We start from the raw sequence: 22,743 nt of genomic DNA, 5'->3' as shown, positions 1-22,743 counted from the left end.
TTTCTAACAGGTCAGAGATTAACATTTTTTGTGGGAGGGCTTCGGCCTCTTCCTAGACCAGTGACGTCACTTTCAAGAGTCACATGGCTTAGGCGCAGCTCAGTCCCATTCAAGTGAATGGGGCTGAGGTGCAATACCAAGCACAGCCACTATCAAAGGGACGGTACTGTTTTTGGTAAGCTACAGGAGGCCTTAGTGCTCACCGGAGGACAGCTGATCGCGGGGATCCTGGGTGTCAGTCCCCTGCTGATCTCATATTGATGACCTATCCTGAGGATAGGCAATCGATATGAAAATCCTGGGAAAATGCCCTCATTACTTCTACCTGGCTGAAAACTCTCAGCCTCTTAAATTCAGCAACCACACCTCGCTGAGGCTGCAGAACAATAGACTGGCAGCCGCACCCTGAGGATTTTAAGTACGATTTCCACACATGCGGCAAATGACAGCACAATACATGTGGATTTGGTTCTTAAAAAAACATTCACATGTAGTGGAAATAAGGCCTCATTCACACAATTGTATTTTTGCTCAGCATCCGATCGACATTTTTGCAGATCGGATGCAGACCCATTCATATCAATGGGGCCGCAAAAAAATGCAGACAGCACAATATAAGAATGTTCCGCAGCCCCGCAAAAGAGAGAGAGAACATGTCCTATTCTTGTCCGTTTTGCAGAGAAGAATAGGCAATGTTACAACGGGTTTTTAAGTAAACAGATTCAACACGGACTTCATCTGTATTTTTTGCGGATCTGCATTTTGCGGACCACAAAACACATACGACCGTGCGACTGCACCCTAAGGGCTCATGTACACAAATGTATTTGGTTTTTGTGTCAGTTTTTTTTGCGACCAGTATGCGGAACCATTAGCTTCAATGGGGCCGCAAGAAAATGGAAATTACTCCGTGTTCATTCCGTTTCCGTATGTCCGTTCCGCAAATAAAAATAGAACATGTCCCATTAGTGTCCGCATTACGGACAAGGATAGGACTGGTCTATTAGGGGATAGCTGTTCTGTTCCGCAAAATACGGAATGCACATGGACGTCATCCATTTTTTTTGCTGATCCGTGTTTACTGGCTCCGTGCGGGCAAAGTTCGTATTGGTCCAAGTCGCACCAGACTACTGTACTCACATGTGCGTACAGAAAAACTATTTAAAAATAGAAATCCGAAGTGGGTTTGGTACTGGCTGGTACCTCAGTACCAAAGCCCACTTCGGATTCTTATTTTAAAATGCTTTAAAATACGCAGATATGAATACGGTAGTTTTGCGCGACTTCAAGCGATATGAACTTTGCCTACACAGAGCCAATACATTAATACTGTACGGAAATGGCATTCAAAACAAAGCTTTTGAACGAATCAACTTCGGATCTATGATCCAAAAGTCGATTTGTTCAAGCCTAGTCCTATTAACCAAAGGGCCTTTGAAAAATGAAAACTGTAAGCAAATCCTCATCCCGTATGTATTCAGCACGACCATACAGCCCCCACAAGCAAGAAGAAAGTAAAACGCTCTACACCCCCCCCCCTCCCCCCATACTAAAGAGGAGCTGTCACCTCTCCTGACATGTGTCTTTTAATAACCACTGACATTCCCCATTAAATAATTCTGGAGCCTCCTTCCATATAACTTGTCCGTTCCTCTATTATTCCTGCTAGACATTTCATGAATGAATTGCCGTACAGTTTTTTTTTTTTTTTTTTACCAGTTGGGGATATGTCCCTACTGGACAGTGTCTGACTGGGTAGTGACAACCCCCAAATGGTAACACCCAGTTGTACATTTATCCGTAAGCTTCCAGCAGAAATCATAAAGGAATTGTACAACACAGAGTCATAAGAATAGATGCTCCAGAAGGGTTATTACCAGGGGGGCACCAACAGACAAATGTCAGGAGAGGCGACAAGATTAAGGAGAGGTGACAATTATATGGCTTTTTAAAATATTGTAATTAACGTAATTGGGAGCGGGGGGTGGGGGAGATTTCCTGTGGTTTTACGGCATTACAATGCGCACTGTTACCTAAATCTTCATGAACATAAAGGATTAACCGGTAACACGATAAAGCAATTCTTCAGGAATCAATGAGATGTGAAGGTGACTGTTCAATGAATTCTTTTGTGTCGCTGACCTAATTAAATGCCCGGATCACAGCGGTCGCCCGGATTATCTGAGAAGGTGCGCGGTTAAAGGGAGGGACAATAAGAGCTTCTGAAAGAAACACATTCCAGCGCTCACGTGATCCCGGATTCTGTTCCCTTTATATCATGGCAGGTGACCCCCTACATGAGGGCTATTGGGAGCCGCATACCAGGAGGGCTGGTACACTTCTCCGGCTATTCACTCTGCAGGACCGATAGACAGCAGGTGGTGTAACCCAGGACTGGACAATCCCAGGAGCCTGGCTAGTGGGGGTCATTTACAAAGACCAGCATTTTACACTGGTCTCTGTTTCCCTCCCTGCATGCAGTTGCCAGTCCGTGCGGCTTGAGTAAAAACGACTCCAGCCCCATTTCCAGGTGTAAAAGATAGTAAATAAAGGCTACTTTCACACTAGCGTTCGATCGGATCCGTTCTGAACGGATCCGATCATATTAATGCAGACGGTGGCTCCGTTCAGAACGGATCCGTCTGCATTATATTGGCAAAAAAAAGCTAAGTGTGAAATTAGCCTGAGCGGATCCGTCCAGACTTTTACATTGAAAGTCAATGGGGGACGGATCCGTTTGAAGATTGAGCCATATTGTGGCATCTTCAAACGGATCCGTCCCCATTGACTTACATTGTAAGTCTGGACGGATCCGCACGGCCAGGCGGACACCCGAACGCTGCAAGCAGCGTTCAGGTGTCCGCCTGCTGAGCGGAGCGGAGGCTGAACGCCGCCAGACTGATGCAGTCTGAGCGGATCCGCATCCATTCAGACTGCATCAGGGCTGGACGGAAGCGTTCGGGTCCGCTCGTGAGCCCCTTCAAACGGAGCTCACGAGCGGACAGCCGAACGCTAGTGTGAAACTAGCCTAATCTGGGCTGAAGTCCTGGCCCCCGCCACACCTTCGTCGCTCCCTTGGTGCAAAATGTTGTCGCACAGGCAATCAAAAAAGGGTCTTGGCACTCTTTTTATTCCAAAAGCTGGAGTAAAAATACTTGTGACACCCATTGTTCCTAATCTTTCCAGTGACTTTATTGAGGTCTATGAAAGTTCTTATTGGCCAGCTACTAAAGTAATCAGACGCTGGGATATTCAGAGTTTGCTGAAATCCGCAGGAAACCATGTGTATTGTACGTCACATTGATCCTCAATAGGAATTTGTGCCTCCGTTCATACGGCTGCGGACTTCAAAACAGCCTCGAGAAAGAACATGTGGTCCGTTTTCAGCAGATGTCCGCACGCAGAATAGCCCTATCAAATGTGGCAGATCCGCTGTTATATCCCAGTGTGAACCCTGGATTTCTGGCCCAGTTTCAGTGGCAAATATATCACACTTTTCCAACGTGTATTTCCGTGATGTGAATACACATTTAAGATGGTCCTACGTTTGTTCGGCCACCAGCTATTCTCTCCAATCCACCCCCCGGACACATGCATGCTCAGCCTGGCGTTCTCAGTGAGAGGCCCCTTTCAGACGAGCGAGTTCCACACATCGGACTAGCAGCGCGAGTATGTGGCAGCTCCCATACTGACGGGGAAGCATATCATTATATTGATATGATGCTATGTAACCCTTAGAGGTCTGGAATGCATTGGATAACACTGACATAATGCTGTCAGTGTTATCAAATACACTCCAGAAGTGTAAGGGTTACAGCATTATAAATTAACATAATGCTACGCGATCCAGTCAGTGTTGGGAGGTCAGGACGGGAGCTGCAGCATACTCACGTTGCAAATCCTTTCGCTCATCTGAAAGGGGCCAGAGGGAGGGGAATAGATTGTGGAACCAGCATATCTGCCCTGAGAACAAAAGGACTGGGCAGCTGAAAATCCAACATGCACTACTCTTCCTTGAATCTGCTGAAAGGGGGGAATTCAACACATGGCCATACTCATTAGATGGTTGGGCGGCCCTTCCCATATCAGTAGGACCCCCTGACAGTGTTTGACAGTAGTTTTGGCAAGTCAAAATCAACTGGACGTGTTCTCTGTGTCTCCTGCATGAATATGTGTCCATCTTGTGCAGTGCAGTGATTATAGACATTGGAAATAATGCAATCTGCTTATTTATCTACACCGCCCATTTGAAATTGTGCACCATGTATGCAATGACTAATAACGGTGTTATACCTAAGTGCAGGATGTGAGGGGGCGGTGTGCATGAAAAAAGACGTTAGAAAAGGATATCGAAGTATAGTCTCCCACCGAATCGGACATCATAGAATAGGCAACTGCACACTGCGTGCCAACGCAGCCACCATGTAGTGTGCCACCCAGCATGCAGTGGTGTCTCTCTGACTGGTCAGACTGGGTGGAAGAGTATGCCTGGGCAAAATGAATCCCTGTGTCATACACGACCCATATAGTTTTTCCACATCCGATCCGCATTTTTTCTTTTTACAGACTGGATGCAGACCCATTCATTTCAAGAGCTAAAAAATAAATAAAAAATAAAATGCCAGCCCGCAAAAAAAAAGAAAGAAAAAACATGTCCTATTCTTCTATGCAAAATGGACAAGAATTGGACATTTCTACAGAAGCTAAAAATAAAAAATAAAAAAATAGCGACATGTACACGGCCAGTATCTTTTGCAGACCTGCGGTTTGCGGACTGCAAAACACATACAGTCGTGTGCATGAGGATTTGCACAGTGAATCGGCTTTACCTAGGGCAGGTATTACTTTAAAAGGGGTTTTCCATCACAAAATTTACAGTATAACCGCAGGACAAAAAGGTGGCTGTACACCTTAGTCACCTGTCCACTAAACATACACATGCACGCTCGGCTGAGTGTGCATGTGTTCTGAATGGGGAGAGGGGAATAAACTGCCGCCAGACACTTGTTATAGCAACTTATCTCCCCATGAACAAAAGGATCGGTTCGGTTAAAGGGCCCTTTACACGGGCCAACAATTAAACAGATCATCCAACGTTACTAATAGTGCTCATTAGCAATGATCTGGCGGTGTAAATGCACCGCCGATTACCTATCTTTTGTGCAGCTCAATATCATTGTTTCCCGGTGGCAGATGGTGCTTTGTAATCACTATCTGCTGCCGGGTAACAGCGATACAGTATGGGGAAGAGCGATGGCATTAGTGATCGCTCCTCCCCATACTCTGGAAGAGATCCCTGCATGTAAATGCACCGGTCTCCTCCGCCAGCGATCAGCTGATTGTTGGGAAGGAACGCTTCCTTCCTGACAATCTGCAAGATAGTTGTCCTGTGTAAAGGGACTAGGGATGAGCGAATTTCATGTTATGAAGTTTGTTTGCGCTTTGTTTGGTGGTAAAAGCAGAATTGCGTTATGGATTCCGTTACCACGGACCATGACGCAATTCTATGACTGAATGTATAACGGAATGCCTTTAGAGGCATTCTGTTATTCATTCCGTCATAATAGAAGTCTATGGGCTGCATAACGGATCCGTCCCGTTTCCGTTATGCAGGAGAGGACTCTAAAGGCATTCCATTATACATTCTGTCATAGAATTGTGTTAAAGGGAACCTGTCACCCAAAAATCGCCTATTAAGCTGTTTACAGTACCTTATAGTGCTGTATAGTCGTTTCCTGATGCACTTTTTGTTAGTTTTGCAGCATGTATGCTCAGTCAGAAATCGATGTTATATTCAGCTGCTGCCCCGTGCTTCAAGTCAGGCTTGATGTCACGGGGGCAGCGGCCTCGGCGTCTTACATGGCCCTCTCCCCGCCCCCTGCCTCTGTGACTGACAGCCGAAATCCGATTCCGGGACCGCGCTCAACGGCCGCATGCGCAGTAAAGGGCGGCAGGAGCGCGGTCCCGGCTGCCGCGCGTACTACGCGCCGTCTTACTTTCGCCGCACTGCGCATGCGCCCGACATCCTGTATCAAACGCGCCCGCGCCCGGCATCTGGGCGCGGGCGCGTTTGATACAGGATGTCGGGCGCATGCGCAGTGCGGCGAAAGTAAGACGGCGCGTAGTACGCGCGGCAGCCGGGACCGCGCTCCTGCCGCCCTTTACTGCGCATGCGGCCGTTGAGCGCGGTCCCGGAATCGGATTTCGGCTGTCAGTCACAGAGGCAGGGGGCGGGGAGAGGGCCATGTAAGACGCCGAGGCCGCTGCCCCCGTGACTTCAAGCCTGACTTGAAGCACGGGGCAGCAGCTGAATATAACATCGATTTCTGACTGAGCATACATGCTGCAAAACTAACAAAAAGTGCATCAGGAAACGACTATACAGCACTATAAGGTACTGTAAACAGCTTAATAGGCGATTTTTGGGTGACAGGTTCCCTTTAAGGTTCGTGGTAACAGAATCCATAACGCAATTCTGCTTTTACCACCAAAGTGCAAACGAATTTCAAAATATGAAATTTGCTCATCTCTAAAAGAGACCATAACATTCACATCTAATTTGTACAGCCACCTTAATCATTCAGTCAACAACATCTCAACAAAGACATTGGTGGAAATTAAGCCTCGTACGCCACCAAGGAGCGTTTTCTGGCATCAAAGAGCTGTAAATTGTGGTGCATTCCCTGCTTGCGGATTTTTTTATTTATTTTTTACTATTTTATGGCACTATGCTTGTCACTTCTACAATAGGTGGGTGGCACGTCGTGACAGATATTTAGTCCTGCATATAAAATGTCTCCTGTTTACAGCCACTGGGGGTGATTTTTCAAAACTGACAGCAGCCAATCAGATTCCACCTTTCATTTTTCAGAGCTCCTTTGGAAAATGAAAGGTGGAATCTGATTGGTTGCTATGGGCAACTAAGCCAGTTCTACTTTACACCAGTTTGATAAATTTCCCCCACCACGTCTACGGCAAGTTGAACATTACTGAAGCTAACCAAAAGAACGTACATCAAAACAGAGAAATCTAGAAGAAGGTTTGGCCCCCGAGGACCTGCATACTTACAGGAACCATGATCTGCTTACAGCCAGAGCTTAAAACCGTTTCCTGCAGCATTTTGTCAGAGATGCCACTGAATAGGATATGTCCTGGAGGAAGACTGGCTAAATGAAGATTAAATAATCGTTTAAGTTCGTTCATGGTCAACACATACTGTCTCCTAAATGTCAACTCCACAAACTCCAATAGTTTTTTTGCAACAGGATCTTCATCCCCGTTCATGGACTCTTCAGAGTTCTCTCCCTGGTGTACACCGTTGACCACCCCATTATTGAAGCTTTCGTAAGTAGAGGTGTCCATGCTTTCATCGTTGCTCATAGGCTCCTCTTTGATGTGGACGTCCGCCACAACAGTCACGCTGGAGGCCAGCCTGGTCTGTTCTTTCTTCTTTTGCATGTCCCTTTCCAACCGTGCCTGGTTCTCCTTGGCTTTGGATCTGGCTATGTTCAACACTTGGTCCCCGGTCATCACGACGGATGAAGCTGATAAACACAAAGCAAACGTAAGAGCAAAATCAAAGGGATTGCTCTACAAGAAAGAATGCCGAGTACTCAAAGAAAAAGTGGCGGCTAAGAAGTTTATTATAAGCCATTGTGCTATAAGGTCTGGTCACATCTGTATGGTGGTTTCGGTTCCAAACTGTACCGGATCAGTCCCTCCAATCACGCCCAACGCAACCCACTGAATTATAATGCAAGATGCCCATTGTTTTGATGGGAAGGACAGCGCAGCATGCCGTGCTATTCTTCACATGACTGAATGTGTGACGGAAGCTTCTGACACAGATGTGACCGTAGCCTCTGGCTGGATTCACATGTCCTGGCCCGACCATGGGTTCAAAGACCCAAACTCACAGCCTTGTAGATCCCTATGATGCTGTGAATTTGAGGCAGTAAATCTGGACATGTGAATCCTTCCTAAATCATAGACACGCCAAACATGAGTTAATAAAGTGAGATCACACATTGAAAAGCAAATCCTCAATTAAGTCTGCGCATATCCTCTTAACCGGTTTATAACACGACAAAAAAATGCTGGAACAGAAAAAGGATTCTATAGAAAGGAGATAATTAGCAGCACAAAAGGATATGACAGGGATCGGTAGAAGAGACCTGCAAATTTGCTGGCTTAAGTCATGCAAGAAAACCAGTCAGTCATCAAAGCCACACAGGATTTGCATGTAGCTTAGGCCACAGATGAACACTAGACTGTGTAGGCTAGGGCTACACAATGAAACTTTATTAGCAAGTCCTAATTTAGTACTTAGTATGTTACAAGTTACCGTGCAAAAAAATTCCCAATCCCTTTTTTTCCCGTTCTGTTAATGGGAATCTGTCACCATGAAAATGCAATGTAAGCTAATGGCGGCATGTTATAGAGCAAGAGGAGCTGAGCAGATTGGTATATAGTTGTGTGGGTAAAGATTCAGTAGAACCAGTATTTTATTCATTTCATTTCCTGCTCATCCTGGTCTTTGAAGTCAAGGAGGCGGCCCCATCAGTGACTGACCGCCTTCCCTCTATGAGGAGGCGGCCCCATCAGTGACTGACCGCCTTCCCTCTATGAGGAGGCGGCCCCATCAGTGACTGACCGCCTTCCCTCTATGAGGAGGCGGCCCCATCAGTGACTGACCGCCTTCCCTCTATGAGGAGGCGGCCCCATCAGTGACTGACCACCTTCCCTCTATGAGGAGGCGGCCCCATCAGTGACTGACCGCCTTCCCTCTATGAGGAGGCGGCCCCATCAGTGACTGACCGCCTTCCCTCTATGAGGAGGCGGCCCCATCAGTGACTGACCGCCTTCCCTCTATGAGGAGGCGGCCCCATCAGTGACTGACAGCTATACCTGTATACACAGTCATAGAGGGAAGGCTGTCAATCACATGCCCAGACAACCTACAGTAGGGAACGGTGGGAGTTGTAGTTTTACAACAGCCGGAGGGCTGCAGGTTGAGCATCCCTGTCTTCGTCAATCAAGCTTGCTATTTCCATCTAACTTTTCAGAACCTTGTTTCCAGATTAACATTCTGAGCAAGTTCTCAAGTTTCAATCCAGATAATAACTCATTATCTAGCAGTGAAGTTGTCCATACACTTTATCCCTCCCGAACCACTATACGTGTGTATAGTGGTTCGGGAGGCTCTGTGGCTCTGTTCGTCCATGCTCAGCACAGCCGACTCTGCATGTGGTCTCAGGTGGGGAGAGGCCAGAGGCCGCTGCTAGGTACTTCCTGCAATGGCTTATCTCCTTTGAGAACAAAAGATTGGGCATGTTGAAATCCAACAGGTCTGATCCTTCCTTCCCCTAACATTTGTGATAGTTAGAGTCAGGACACCCCCAATACACATTAGAACCTGCCAAATTTGGTGGGACTGCTCAACGTTCATCTTACATGTAGGAGCACCTTAAAGAGAAATACTAGTAATTACTTGCATTCTCCATGTAATGACAATTCTGGAGCATCTATCTTTATGACTATGTTGTACCATTCATGTATTCCCGCTAGAAGGTAGGAATGAATTACTAGCAGTTTGCAATGAAGGTCCAGATGGACGTTACCAGTTGGTGGTGTGTCTCTGCACAGTCTGACACTATCCATCCAGTGCTGCCATTGTCAGACTGTGCAGAGACACCCCCCCCCCCCCCAACTGGTAACACCCTGCTGAACATTCATTGCAAACTGCTGGCGATTCATAACTTCTAGCAGGAATAATAGTTATGGCACAACATACAGTCATAAGAATTAATGCAACAGAATTGCTATTACATGGGGGATGCAAGTACTTATTGAAACAGACATGTCAGGAGAGGTGATGGGTCCTCATTAAAGGCTATGTACACCTTTGGGGGCAATATTTTTTAATTATTGCATTGCTATTTTGAGCTAAAAATCATCATCTTTATAAAAAAAAAAATTTAACCACTGTCATTTTGCAGCCTTGAGTTTCTCTAGTAGCAGGATCTGAATTTTTACTCTGTTCAGTCAGACCGCACAGCTGACGGCTCCCAATGGCTCAGTTCTTACCTTACCGATACTAATGTGGCTTAAATAAGTGTTATGACCTTTTAGTAATTTAGAGATAAGGTTTTTTAGATGACCGGTACAAAGTGAAAGTAATAGGATTCACACAGCTAGACACTTAAAGGGAACCTGTCACCGGGATTTTGTGTATAGAGCTGAGGACATGGGTTGCTAGATCGCCGCTAGCACATCCGCAATACCCAGTCCCCATAGCTCTGTGTGCTTTTATTGTGTAAAAAACCTGATTTGATCCATATGCAAATTAACAGAGTCCTGTACGTGAGATGAGTCCAGCGTGAAGAAGCCCAGCACCGCCCTGCATCCTCAGAATCTCCTCCGTGCTCCCCGACGTCAGAAAGCTAGAGCGCCGTAATCTCACAATGCACGAGCTAGCGCATGTGCAGTTCCTTCCCTGAGGCTGATGCCAGCACAGGGAAGGAACACTATGTCGACACTGCGCATGCTCTAGCTCGCACATCACGAGATTACGGCGCTCTGGCTGTCTGACATCGGGGAGCAAGGAGGAGATTCTGAGGATGCGAGGCGGTGCTGCGCTCCTTCACGCTGGACTCATCACACGTACAGGACACATCTCAGGGCAATTTGCATATGGTTAAAAAAAAAAAATTTACACCATAAAAGCACACAGAGCTATGGGGACTGGGTATTGCGGATGGGCTGACAGAACAGCTCAACAGCTTTTTAATAAAGACCAACTGAAAAAAAAACATTTTTTAGCCCAAAATGAGTAAAATGCAATCATCAGGTGTACATAGCTTTTAATGTATGTGGCTTTTGGGAAACGTCAAGAAAATAACGTTTTCCCCGTATCAAAAGAGCCTGCTCGTCAGGTGCAGCTAAAAGATGGATCTATATATCCAAAGGAAAAACCTTTAAGTGACACTTTGTATAATTACCTGAAGACATATCTGTCTTTTTAGATGTCAGATCTTCCTTTGACAAGCTAAACACCTTCTCTAACCTGCAAAAGAAATAGATGTCAAAATGTAAATTAAAACCGGCTTCTATATGGTCAGAAAAAAATACCACCGGCCTTTGGATTTGATAATTGTTAGAGATAAAGATAAAGATGGATTGCATTTGTATATACCACTGCTGGCCTTGTCAACATCATACTTTTTGATCACGTACGCAATTTATATTACATTGTATAAATGTAGAAACTATGTATCAACCCTCCTAATAATAGTGAGCAATTTTCCACACGGTACTAATCTGCGGCAAAATTTTATATAGAATACAGGAAGAGGAAAACAAAATTGGCAGACCCAGCCTATGGATCCCACTGACTAATGGGGACAGATGAGCTTCCATCATGGATTCATTATTGGAGCAGTTAAAGGGACTGAATGATGGGTAAAAACGGAACACCTTCCATTTCTACGCTCCATTGAATATAATATTAAAAAAAAGAAAAAACTGCTCTGTTCCATCGCTAACTGAGCAAAAATGATGCTCAAGAGAACCCATTGAAACAAACGGGGATTTAAGCGGACGCGTGTTTGTTCCATTTGTCGGAAAATTCAATGCATATGTTAACGCAGCCTAAGCATGTTGATAAGAACACTCATTTAAAACTAACAGCACCCCCAGTTTACTAGTATCAGTAAAGCAACAGTGTAAGTTATAATGGAGCTCCTTCAAGTTCCTTGCCGTCTGGGTACAATGCGTGAAGTGAACGCATAGCATCCACATTGAATCCTGATCCATTCATTTCATTTTTCATGCATCACTTGTGCGTTGCGTGAGAATCGCAGCACGGTCTATATTCTGCGTTTTTCACGCAGCCAAGCCCCCATAAAAGTGAATGGGGCTTCAGTGAAAAACACGTTGCATCCAGATGTAATCCGGATGCAATGCGTTTTTCACCAATGGTTGCTAGGAGATGTTGTTTGTAAATCTTCAGGTTTTTTCACGCGCATGAAAAACGCATCAAAACGGATTGCACCCGCACGGAAAAAACTGAAACACTGAACACTATTGCAGACAAAACTGACTGAACTTGCTTGCGAAATGGTGCGAGTTTCAGAGAACGCACCCTGAGCCAATCCGTATCGTTCGTGTGAACGAGGCCTTAAGAGGGGAAATCTAGCCGTCTTCTAATGAGTCACAGAAACTGTAGATCCCACTGGCTCGACTCGCCAATGATTACCAAGATGAAGGACATGTAGATATTTACACAGCAATGTTTCCCGACCAGGGATCTATAGAAAAACTCCCACTCTTAGGCCTCATGCACACGTCAGTGTTTGGTCAGTGATTTCCATCAGTGATTGTGAGCCAAAACCAGGTGTGGATCTAAACACAGAACAGGTGCAGATATTTCCATTATATACCTTATGTCTGTACTCTGTATAGGCTCCAATCCAGGGTTTGGCTCACAATCACTGATGGAAATCACTGACGTGTGAATAAGGCCTTACACTAAAGATTGGGAAGCTGTGGGGGGGGTCCCCCTTGAAGCATTTTATCAGGGTTTTCCTAATATAAAAAGAAAGAAATTGCCACTGCTATGCAGCCTTTGAACCCTGTATGTGCCACTTCTATTTTCATGCTGCACTTACTTGGACTGTATACCCTTCCATAGCATAGACTGTCTCTGGACCACATCTGGATGCTTCTTCATAAAATCTTCATCGAAAGGCAGCATGAACTCCCAGCCTTTGTTAATTCTAGGTATGGCCATCTGGTCTAGGAAGTCCTTCACGTCTTCTTGGCAGAGCTAGGGGAAAAAAGAGAAGACTCCCAATCGATGTTCATAGCAGTATTACTGCACATATTATACCAACAGAAAGCTTATTCTCTCAAGTGCTGGCTACACTGATTACATAAAGAGTATGTCCGATGGGCACATGAAGAGCAAGTGGGCCTGTGCTTACACGCTGGGCACTTTGCTGGCAGTGGAGTCACTAGGTTTATGGTATTCAGCCAGACCAGCTCAAGTCAATGCATGCTGCCTATACTTTCACTAGGAGCTCACATTGGTGGGACTACACCCTTCATATCTATTCCACCTAAAACAACATTTATAGCATTCATACCTTTGTCACCGTCGCCACCTCTTTCCTCACCACCCAGCGATCTTGTGTGAACTTCCACATCTAAGAAAGACAAAACCATTAGTGGCAATGCTTCAATTTAAAGACGGGAAATGCTATAATTTCTATTGTCCTTCCAGTCTCCATTGAAATGAAAGCCACTGCAAATAAATCAGTGGTAGTAATCAGACAACATCTAGATTGATTTTTATATAATTTGCTATGGAAAAACTGCTGATAAGATACTGTTAATTCAAGGGAATGATAATCAATTAGCAAATGCACGCCTTAATGTTCTATATGCAGATATATAAGGCAATAAAGGCCCCTTTACACAGGCAGATTACTGGGCCATTATTAGGTATGAACGCTCATTCCCAGTAATTGTCTTGTGTAACGTGTCAATGATCAACCTATGAATTCGCAAACGCTCATTCATCGGGTGATCACATCTTTCCTGTGGCGCATTAAATCATTTGTCGGCAGCACATCGCCCTGTGTTCAGGGATGTGCTGCCAGCAAACAAGAATTCTGTAAGGGACCATACAGAGGAGATGACTGCTCCACTCAATGATCAGGCATTTATAAAGAGTGCTTAGTCCACTGCCAATAAAGCCCCATTCACACGTCCGTAGAGTGTTTTGCGGATCCACGGATCTGCAAAACACGGACACCGGCAATGTGCGTTCCGCATTTTGCGGACCGCATAATAGAATATGCCTATTCTTGTGCGCAATTACGGACAAGAATAGAACATGTTCTATTTTTTTCGGGAACGGAATTGCGGAGCGGGAACTGTGGGTAGAAATGAATGGGTCGGCAATTTCGTTCCGCAAAATGCGGAATTAAATTGCGGACGTGTGAATGGGGCCTAACTGTCTGTGCATCACCCTGTGTAACCTCACTCACTCAGCGGGACCTGTGGAGGGAAGCATAGTTACACGTGCTCCGACGCTCCGTTTCAGCTCCATGTGCCCAACACTGCCTTCACTGTGCAGGGACTGAAGAATAGTTAAGACAGCGGAGGATCCACGGAGCAAGAGCCAAGCATCTGGAAGCAGGTAAGTATGCTGCCTCGCAGTGGGGTAAAGCTCTGCATTCTGTACTGTTCATACTTACAACAAAATCTCTTCCTCGACACAAAACCTCAGCAGACACCCCACTGTGTGGACTGGATGACTCTTTTGGATACAGCACATCACTGGAGACAAAGCAAATCACAACATGAATTTTTCAACTGCGGTCGTTGCTTCAGACAGAAAGAGCACCATTTTCTCCAAAATAAAATACAGAGTGTCCAGTCCAAAGGCAGACAAAGTTTCATTAAACTAGCATAGCAAAGTTCTACTGTTCCAACATGATTACTAGGGGGTTATTTTAGGATAATATATCATGTAGATTGTAAGCCCTCACGGGCAGGGCCCTCTCTCCTTCTGTACCAGTTTGTAACTCGTCTTGTTTATGATTAGTGCAATTGTCTGTATTATATATGTATACCTCTTCTCATATGTACAGCGCTATGAAATGAATGGCGCTTTAATAATAAATAATAATATATACACACACACACACACACACACACATTATGCTATTAATCACTGATAACACCTCCCCTGTGTACAGCTATCAGTGACTGACAGCCCTCTGTATACATACTTACACAGAGAATGCTATCAATCACTGATAACACCTCCCCGTGTACAGCTATCAGTGACTGACAGCCCTCTGTATACATACTTACACAGAGAATGCTATCAATCACTGATAACACCTCCCCGTGTACAGCTATCAGTGACTGACAGCCCTCTGTATACATACTTACACAGAGAATGCTATCAATCACTGATAACACCTCCCCATGTACAGCTATCAGTGACTGACAGTGTTCTCTGTATACACACTTACACAGGGGATGCTATTAAATCACTAATAACACCTTTCTGTATAAAAATGAACTCAGAAAGAGCAGAGATTTAAACATATAACTGACAAGTTTTACTGAATCTTTTCCCACAAAACTATACATCAACCTGCTCAGCTCCTCCTGCTCTATAACATGCTGCCTGAAAATTGCACTGCATTTTGTGGTGACAAATCCTTTAAGACATAGTTTGCCGTAAACTATTCAGTGCTCACCTCTTAACCACCCAATTTCCTTGAACCAACATCGCCACCTGCTGTATACACCGTAGAACTGCAATAGATTCTGTTCCTGCTGCCATTAAGCCCATGAGATTTGCAAATGGTATTACCTTAACTGCAAGGGACAATATGAACATATTAGAAAATGTATACAAAATGCTATACCGGTGGTGCCACACAGGTTTTATTTTTTGTGTGCTTTTTTAGGCAAAAATGCCATCTCCATGCAGTGAGTTACGCTTTTGGGTTAGTGATACTTTGTTAAAATTGCAGTATGCTATGGCTGTGTCTTTTTCATCTCATTTTCCGGCATTTTTGTCCCACAGACATCTAATGTTTCCTTTAGCCCTACTTGTAAGTGTACTGTGTTTTAATTGCGTTTTTGCATGTTTTTTTTTCCTTCACCAATGCATTTCTTGCCGTTCTCTACAGATCAATTGACACGGCAAACCTACAAAAAACACTTTGCGTTTTTGGAGGTCTCCTTTTTTTACGAAATATGTGGCAGCATCTTTGTTGAGACTGTAAAAAAATAAAAGCTATAAAATGCATGCTTTTTTTCCCCACAAGCTTTTATTTTAGTGCCATTTTTATTTTTGCCATGCATTTAAAAAAGAATAATAATACTCCACGCTGTGGAAAAAAAAAAAAAAGCATGTGCTGTATAGGTCATCAGTATCTGATTGGTGGGGGGCAAACACCCAGGACCCTCACCGATCAGAAGTAGCGCCTCAGCCTTCTCACGGCTTTTTCTAATTGGTCAAGTGGCCTATGAGCAGCTCAGCCCCATTCACAGCCGCTATACAATGTACGGCGCTGTGCTTGGCGAGCACCGAGAAGGCTGCGGCGCTCACAGGCGCACTGGTGCCATCTCAAAAACAGCTAATAGGCGGGAGTCCCGGGTGTCGGACCCCCACCGATCAGATACTGATTACCTATCTTGAGGATAGGTCATCAGTTATAAAATCTTGGAAAACAAGTTTAAAGGGGTATTTCAGGATTTATTATTGATGGCCTATCCTCAGGAAGTAGTGCTCAAAGCCAGGAGTAGTACTGCAGTTCTAGCTTTTTTTCCTTTTTAACAAGCATTTATTTTGGTGGCATTTTTCTGCTCACATTTTTGCCATGCATTTTTTCAGGCATATTTCCCAAGGACAAAGTTTTGGAAAATGCCTGGTTTAATAGGGCTGACCATGCTGACAGATGCTTTTTAACAGTAGTGATAGCTGTAGGTTTATGGTTTATCACGCTTTGTAGGACATACCATTTTTTATCAAGATCTTGATCTGATCAGCCAGCGGCAGAGTCCTCAGCTGAGCCATTGACAGCACGTTGCTTGGAGCTACCGGCTTTTCACTGTTCAAGAAAAAAATTACTCAGATATCAAAACCATTTTTCAATCCTGTCCTATTAAAGTTAATGGACTCTAGACTGGAAGAGGTACGCAATTTTTCTGAGTAAAGTATCGAGGATCTAAAGCTGCAATAGAGACTAGGTGAAATTTTGGCTAAAGTGCATGGATGATTGCCTCAAATCTGATTTTCAAGAGGTAGGCATTTTAAAATTTACAGGAAGGAATGAAAATCATTGTTGTGATGTACATAACAGATATTATAATTGGTACAACTGCATTGGGCATCAGATTTTTATCATATGCCCTATGGCCAGCTTAAAGGGGCTGTCCCGCAAAAAATATTCTACAGTTTTCAAACCAGCACCTGGATCTGAATACTTTTGAAATTGCATGCAATTAAAAATTTAGCATAGACATTGAGCTATTTAATAAAATGTATCTGCATAGCGCCACCTGCTGTTTTTTTTCTTTGCCCTGCTCACTCAGATGGCCGCACATGCTCAGTTTAATCTTTCAACTTCCCCCTGAGCTGCGATGGGGAGAGCACGGACACGCCCCCTGAGCTGCGATGGGGAGAGCACGGACACGCCCCCTGAGCTGCGATAGGGAGAGCACGGACACGCCCCCTGAGCTGCGATAGGGAGAGCACGGACACGCCCCCTGAGCTGCGATAGGGAGAGCACGGACACGCCCCCTGAGCTGCGATAGGGAGAGCACGGACACGCCCCCTGAGCTGCGATAGGGAGAGCACGGACACGCCCCCTGAGCTGCGATAGGGAGAGCACGGACACGCCCCCTGAGCTGCGATAGGGAGAGCACGGACACGCCCCCTGAGCTGCGATAGGGAGAGCACGGACACGCCCCCTGAGCTGCGATAGGGAGAGCACGGACACGCCCCCTGAGCTGCGATAGGGAGAGCATGGACACGCCCCCTGAGCTGCAGCAGAAAAGACACGCCCCTTGAGCTGCCAGATTGATATAAATCCAGCAGAGCAATGAATAGGGAGATCTCTGGATCCATGTGAGGTACAGGACTGGTTCTAGCTTTGTTAGAAAAAGATTGTCATTTTTTACATTAGTCATGGGAGAACCCTCTTAAAGAATTTGAGCACAATTCCAGGTTTCATCCTGATCACGTTGAGAGCGAGATGAAAATAAAATTAGAAATCCAGCAGTCAGGCGCCCAACAAAAAAAACATTGAAATATAAGAAAGTACTTACGTTTCTTCCTCAACATTAGGAGGCATCAGCATCTGTAGGTATTCACTGAAATACAAGAAAGATTATACTGCGATTATACAATCTTCCGGTTGCTACACAAGGCATGAACCTGTGCAAGTTCGCCTGACTGGCGGGGGTGCTGGGAGTCCAAGCTCAAGATTTAAATAGTCACTGGAGGAGAATTATCAAACTGGTGTAAAGTAGAACTGGATTAGTTGCCCATAGCAACCAATCAGATTCCACCTTTTATTTTCCAAAGGCACTCTGAAAAATGAAAGATAGAATCTGATTGGTTGCGATGGGCAGCTAAGCCAGTTCTACTTTACACTAGCTTGAGAAATCTCCCCCACTGTCTTTTTAAAGAAACTTTGCATAAATCAATAGTACAGGGGAATATAAAAAAACTTTGTGACATATTTCATCAGAGAAAAATGCTTATTCCCCCTCCCAAATTAACATTCTCTGCTGCATCAGTCTTGAGACACTATGAGGTGCAGAGAAACACAGACATGCTGCTCTTAGAAGGCTATGATGTGGCCGGAGCCTGACCGCACAGTGCAATGGACGCTTGTTAGAGCGCTCCTCCATCACAGGCCTGTGTTAGGGCCCTTTCACACTTGCGTTGGCCGATTCCGGCATAGAGTTCCGTCGTCGGGGCTCTATGCCGGAACAATCCTGATCAGGATTATCCTAATGCATTCTGAATGGAGAGAAATCCGTTCAGGATGCATCAGGATGTCTTCCGTTCCGGAACGGAACGTTTTTTTGCCGGAGAAAATACCGCAGCATGCAGTACTTTTTGCTCCGACCAAAAATCCTGAAGACTTGCCGCAAGGCCGGATCCGGAATGAATGCCCATTGAAAGGCATTGATCCGGATCCGGCCTTAAGCTAAACGTCGTTTCGGCGCATTGCCGGATCCGACGTTTAGCTTTTTCTGAATGGTTACCATGGCTGCCGGGACGCTAAAGTCCTGGCAGCCATGGTAAAGTGTAGCGGGGAGCGGGGGAGCAGCATACTTACCGTCCGTGCGGCTCCCGGGGCGCTGCAGAGTGACGTCAGGGCGCCCCAGGCGCATGGATGACGTGATCGCATGTACACGTCATCCATGCGCCTGGGGCGCTCTGACGTCACTCTGGAGCGCCCCGGGAGACGCACGGACTGTAAGTATGCCGCTCCCCGCTCCTACTATGGCAACCAGGACTTTAATAGCGTCCTGGCTGCCATAGTAACACTGAAAGCATTTTGAAGACGGATCCGTCTTCAAATGCTTTCCGTACACTTGCGTTTTTCCGGATCCGGCGTGTACCTCCGGCAAGTGGAGGACACGCCGGATCCGGACAACGCAAGTGTGAAAGGGCCCTTACTGCCATATACACTGATCATCTCACTTCAAGATGGTGAAGATGGGTAAAGACAAGACCAGAGATAAAAGAGAACCTGCGATATCGGACCACAGCGGGACCGACATGGAGAGATTTCTTAACAAAGCAGCTGCCTCTCCCAGCGCTTACGCACGCAAGATGGCGCGGAGGGGAAGAGAGAACACCTAGTGGACTCAGACCCAGATAGCCTGTCTGACTCGAAAGTAGCCAGCGTGACAAGGGACCACACGCAAGTCTCTCGGCGGTTCTTAAAACAAGCTTTGTCTCAAGCCATAATGCCTGCTATGAGAGAACTGCCGGAGATAAAAGGTGACCTCAAACAGCTCGGGCATAAAGTGGAAGACGAACCAGGCGGCCATAATATCTTATAACGTCGCGTTGGTATAGAGCTGCGCCACACAAATGGACTCAATGGACTTAATACAGCATTTGCCCTAATCAAAGACCAGGAAAACCGCAGTTGCCAAAAGAACATTCGGATCCGTGGGGTGCCTGAAACCACAGCTAATGATCAGCTACCGGATGCTACAGCAGCCACTTTTACTGACCTGGAAAGAGCAGCAGCAATAGTAGTGGAGGGCATTCACTGATCGCTAAAGCCGGTACCAAAAAAAAAAAAAAATGAGCCTCCAAGAGATATAGTGTGCGGCCTACTCGGCTACCTAGACATGGCTGCACTACTGAATGCTGCTAGAGAGAAAGAGGATCTGCAATTCGATGGTGAGCGCATTCTTCTATTTGGCAAAAGTTTGATCTGACTCTGACTCTCTATGTCAGAGAGAATTATAACATCTCTCATAGTGGGTCGGATGCATTACCTTTATTTGTAGTTGCAATTTTGAGATATTTGTGAATTTTAATGTATGTTGTTAATCCAAATGTACAATTTTGCTGATTAATAAAAATCAATTTGAAAGAAGTCTATGATGTGAGGAGGGTAACAGGAGAGAGCTGCTAAAGGGAGAAGAAGGCATTTTTCTCTGATGAGATATATTACTAAGTTTCTATTCATATGGACTACTGATTTATGCAAAGCTAGTAAAGGGAGAAGCTTTCTCTGATGAGATATATTACAAAGTTTCTACTCACATGTACTACTGATTAATGCAAAGTTTGTTGAAAGTAAATTCCCTGAAAAATATGGGAAATGATAAACATTACATCTATCACCAGTTTATGGCAACATACCTGCTGGATTTCATTAATTCCTGGTTTTCAGTCATTGTCTGATTTTGGCAAAGCAAATATTGTCTTTCATGTTCTGATCGACTGTCCTACAAAAAACCCAAAACCAATAGTGTTATTGATAAAAAATAATAATTTAGGGCTCCAAAAAATTTACATTTTCCTCAGTGTTGAAAGGGGTTGCAAAGGATTAGAAAAGCATAGCCACTTTCTTGCAAAAACAGCGCATCATCCGGCCACAGTTTATGTGGGATATTGCATCTCATTTACACCAATACAGCTGAGCTACAATACCAGACAACACATGGTCTTTTTAGGAAGAAAGCGGTCATGTTTTCAAAATTGTGGACAACCTCTTTAAAGTGGTTGTCTTATCCCAGACAATGGGGGCATATCGCAAGGGTATGCTCCCATTGTCTTATAGGTGTGGGTCCCATCGCTGGGAATCGCACTATATCGGGAGCAGAGCCCCGCAAGGTGGTAGCTGGAGGACTCCGGTTCGGCCACCACCAAGTGCGCTCCCCACAGAAGTAATGACCGGCCACCACTCCCATTCACTTCTATGGGCCCGACGGAAATAGCCGAGCCAGCGCTTGATTTTTTACGGAAGCCCCATAAAAAAAAAAAAATAAATGTAGGGCGGCTGCGCATGCACAGCGAGCCCTCCAAAACTTTCGGGGCTCCGTTCTCGATATAGGAGCGAGTACCAGCGATGGGACTGGTACCTATAAGACAATGGGGGCATATCCTAGCGATATTGCCCCATTGTATGTGATGAGACAACCCCTTTAAGGTGTAACCTTCATGTGACGCTAGCAAAAAATTAATAAAAAATACATTAAAAAAAGTGAAACCATCAGCAGCAGAAATGTGATACCTTTTTTTAATATGCAAATTAGGCCTCTGGTGCAAAGAGGGCATCACCATTGCTCCTGCTGCTCTCAAGCTCTGCTTCTTTCTGTGGACAGCCCCTCCCTCACTGCTTTGATTGACAGGTCCATGCAGTAATAAAGCAGTGAGGGAGGGGCTGGCCACAGAATTGAGCGGAGCTTGGGTGCAACAGTGACCTAATTTGCGTATTAAGAAAAAGCAGCACAAGTCGGGAGCGTCGGATCATCAGAAGAAAAATAGGATTTCAATCAGGTGAACCACTATGCAAACAATTTGATATGGAGGTCTCTGGTGACAGATTCCCTGTAAGATTCCCCAGGGATCCCCACCTTTATCCCAGAGTAGTGAAGATGCACCCAGGACTCCTCAGCTTGTTTCTTTTGCAAAAACTCATAGGACTGCGCCCTCCTCTGCTTGGCCTGCTCACTTTCTGGGCGGGAAAAACGTACCTGCAAGGAGATAAGATAACATTTACAAAAATACCAGATGACTAAGGGTGGGTTCATATCCCGTCTCTGCCATCCGTTTGACATAAACGTCGTAAGAATTTTTTTTTTTTTTTTTTTACAAACAGCGTAGCACACCACGTTTCTGTATCCTGCAGAGTCTGGTTAAAATGATATTTTTTTTAACAATGATGAAGAATGGCATCAGTCTGAGGCATCCGTTATCGTATAAGTTTTTGTGTATACGCTAAACGGATAGCAAAAACATGATGTGAACCCAGCCTAAGCATGTCACAGGGGCCTCTTGAAAGACAGACAAGAATAACTCCATTTGTGTTTCTTAAGCCTCATGCACATGACCGTTGAGTGTTTTGCGGTCGGCAAATCGCGGATCCCCAAAACACGGAACGGCACGGACAGCCTTTAATATAACTGCCTATTCTTGTCCGCAAAGCGCGGACAAGAATAGGACAGGTTATATTTTTTTTGCAGACCACAGAACGGAGCAACGGATGCAGACAGCACACAGAGTGCTGCGGCCACATTGAAGTGAATGGGTGCGTAGCCGAACCGCCAAAACTGAGGCTCAGATGCGGACCAAAACAACGTCCGTGTGCATGAGGCCTTAGGAGAATAGGCATAAAATCATGACATCAGCATTACGTGCAGGGCAATAGGACAATGCACACATCCTCAAATACAGTCTGAACGGATGCAAATCAACCTCAAATGTAATCCCCTTTGTCCTTACAATGAATGCAGACATATATAGTTTGATCTACAATGTCTTTAATAAAGACGGTGAATGTAGTCACGTTGCGGCTCACGTATTGCCACAACCAGAACATTGAAGTTGTCAGAAATTCAAACCTGTTTTATTTCTGCCTGACAACATTAAAGGGGTTGGCCACTTTTGGCAAATGTGTATGTAAGATATCTATATATTGCACTACTAATAAAGCCTTTGTGAATATTCTG

At 45.1% G+C, this 22,743-nt stretch overlaps 1 protein-coding gene across 1 annotated transcript in view; it reads right to left on the bottom strand.

Moving 5' to 3' along the window:
- Positions 1–22,743, bottom strand: part of POLR3E (RNA polymerase III subunit E) — a 44,074-nt gene that overhangs the window by 4,906 nt on the left and 16,425 nt on the right. The window contains exons 9-18 of the mRNA XM_044304136.1: positions 21,649–21,768; positions 20,432–20,517; positions 17,860–17,904; positions 16,549–16,640; positions 15,279–15,399; positions 14,262–14,343; positions 13,146–13,205; positions 12,669–12,826; positions 11,001–11,065; positions 7,069–7,544 (exon numbers count right to left, since the gene is read on the bottom strand). Coding sequence (XP_044160071.1) covers positions 7,069–7,544; positions 11,001–11,065; positions 12,669–12,826; positions 13,146–13,205; positions 14,262–14,343; positions 15,279–15,399; positions 16,549–16,640; positions 17,860–17,904; positions 20,432–20,517; positions 21,649–21,768 — 1,305 coding nt within the window. The remainder of the gene's footprint in view (positions 1–7,068; positions 7,545–11,000; positions 11,066–12,668; positions 12,827–13,145; positions 13,206–14,261; positions 14,344–15,278; positions 15,400–16,548; positions 16,641–17,859; positions 17,905–20,431; positions 20,518–21,648; positions 21,769–22,743) is intronic.

The sequence above is a fragment of the Bufo gargarizans genome, chromosome 8, assembly GCF_014858855.1.
Source record: "Bufo gargarizans isolate SCDJY-AF-19 chromosome 8, ASM1485885v1, whole genome shotgun sequence".
Lineage (NCBI taxonomy): Eukaryota > Metazoa > Chordata > Amphibia > Anura > Bufonidae > Bufo > Bufo gargarizans.
Note: the sequence above shows the minus strand (reverse complement) of the source record. Positions and strands in the feature narration are given on the sequence as shown.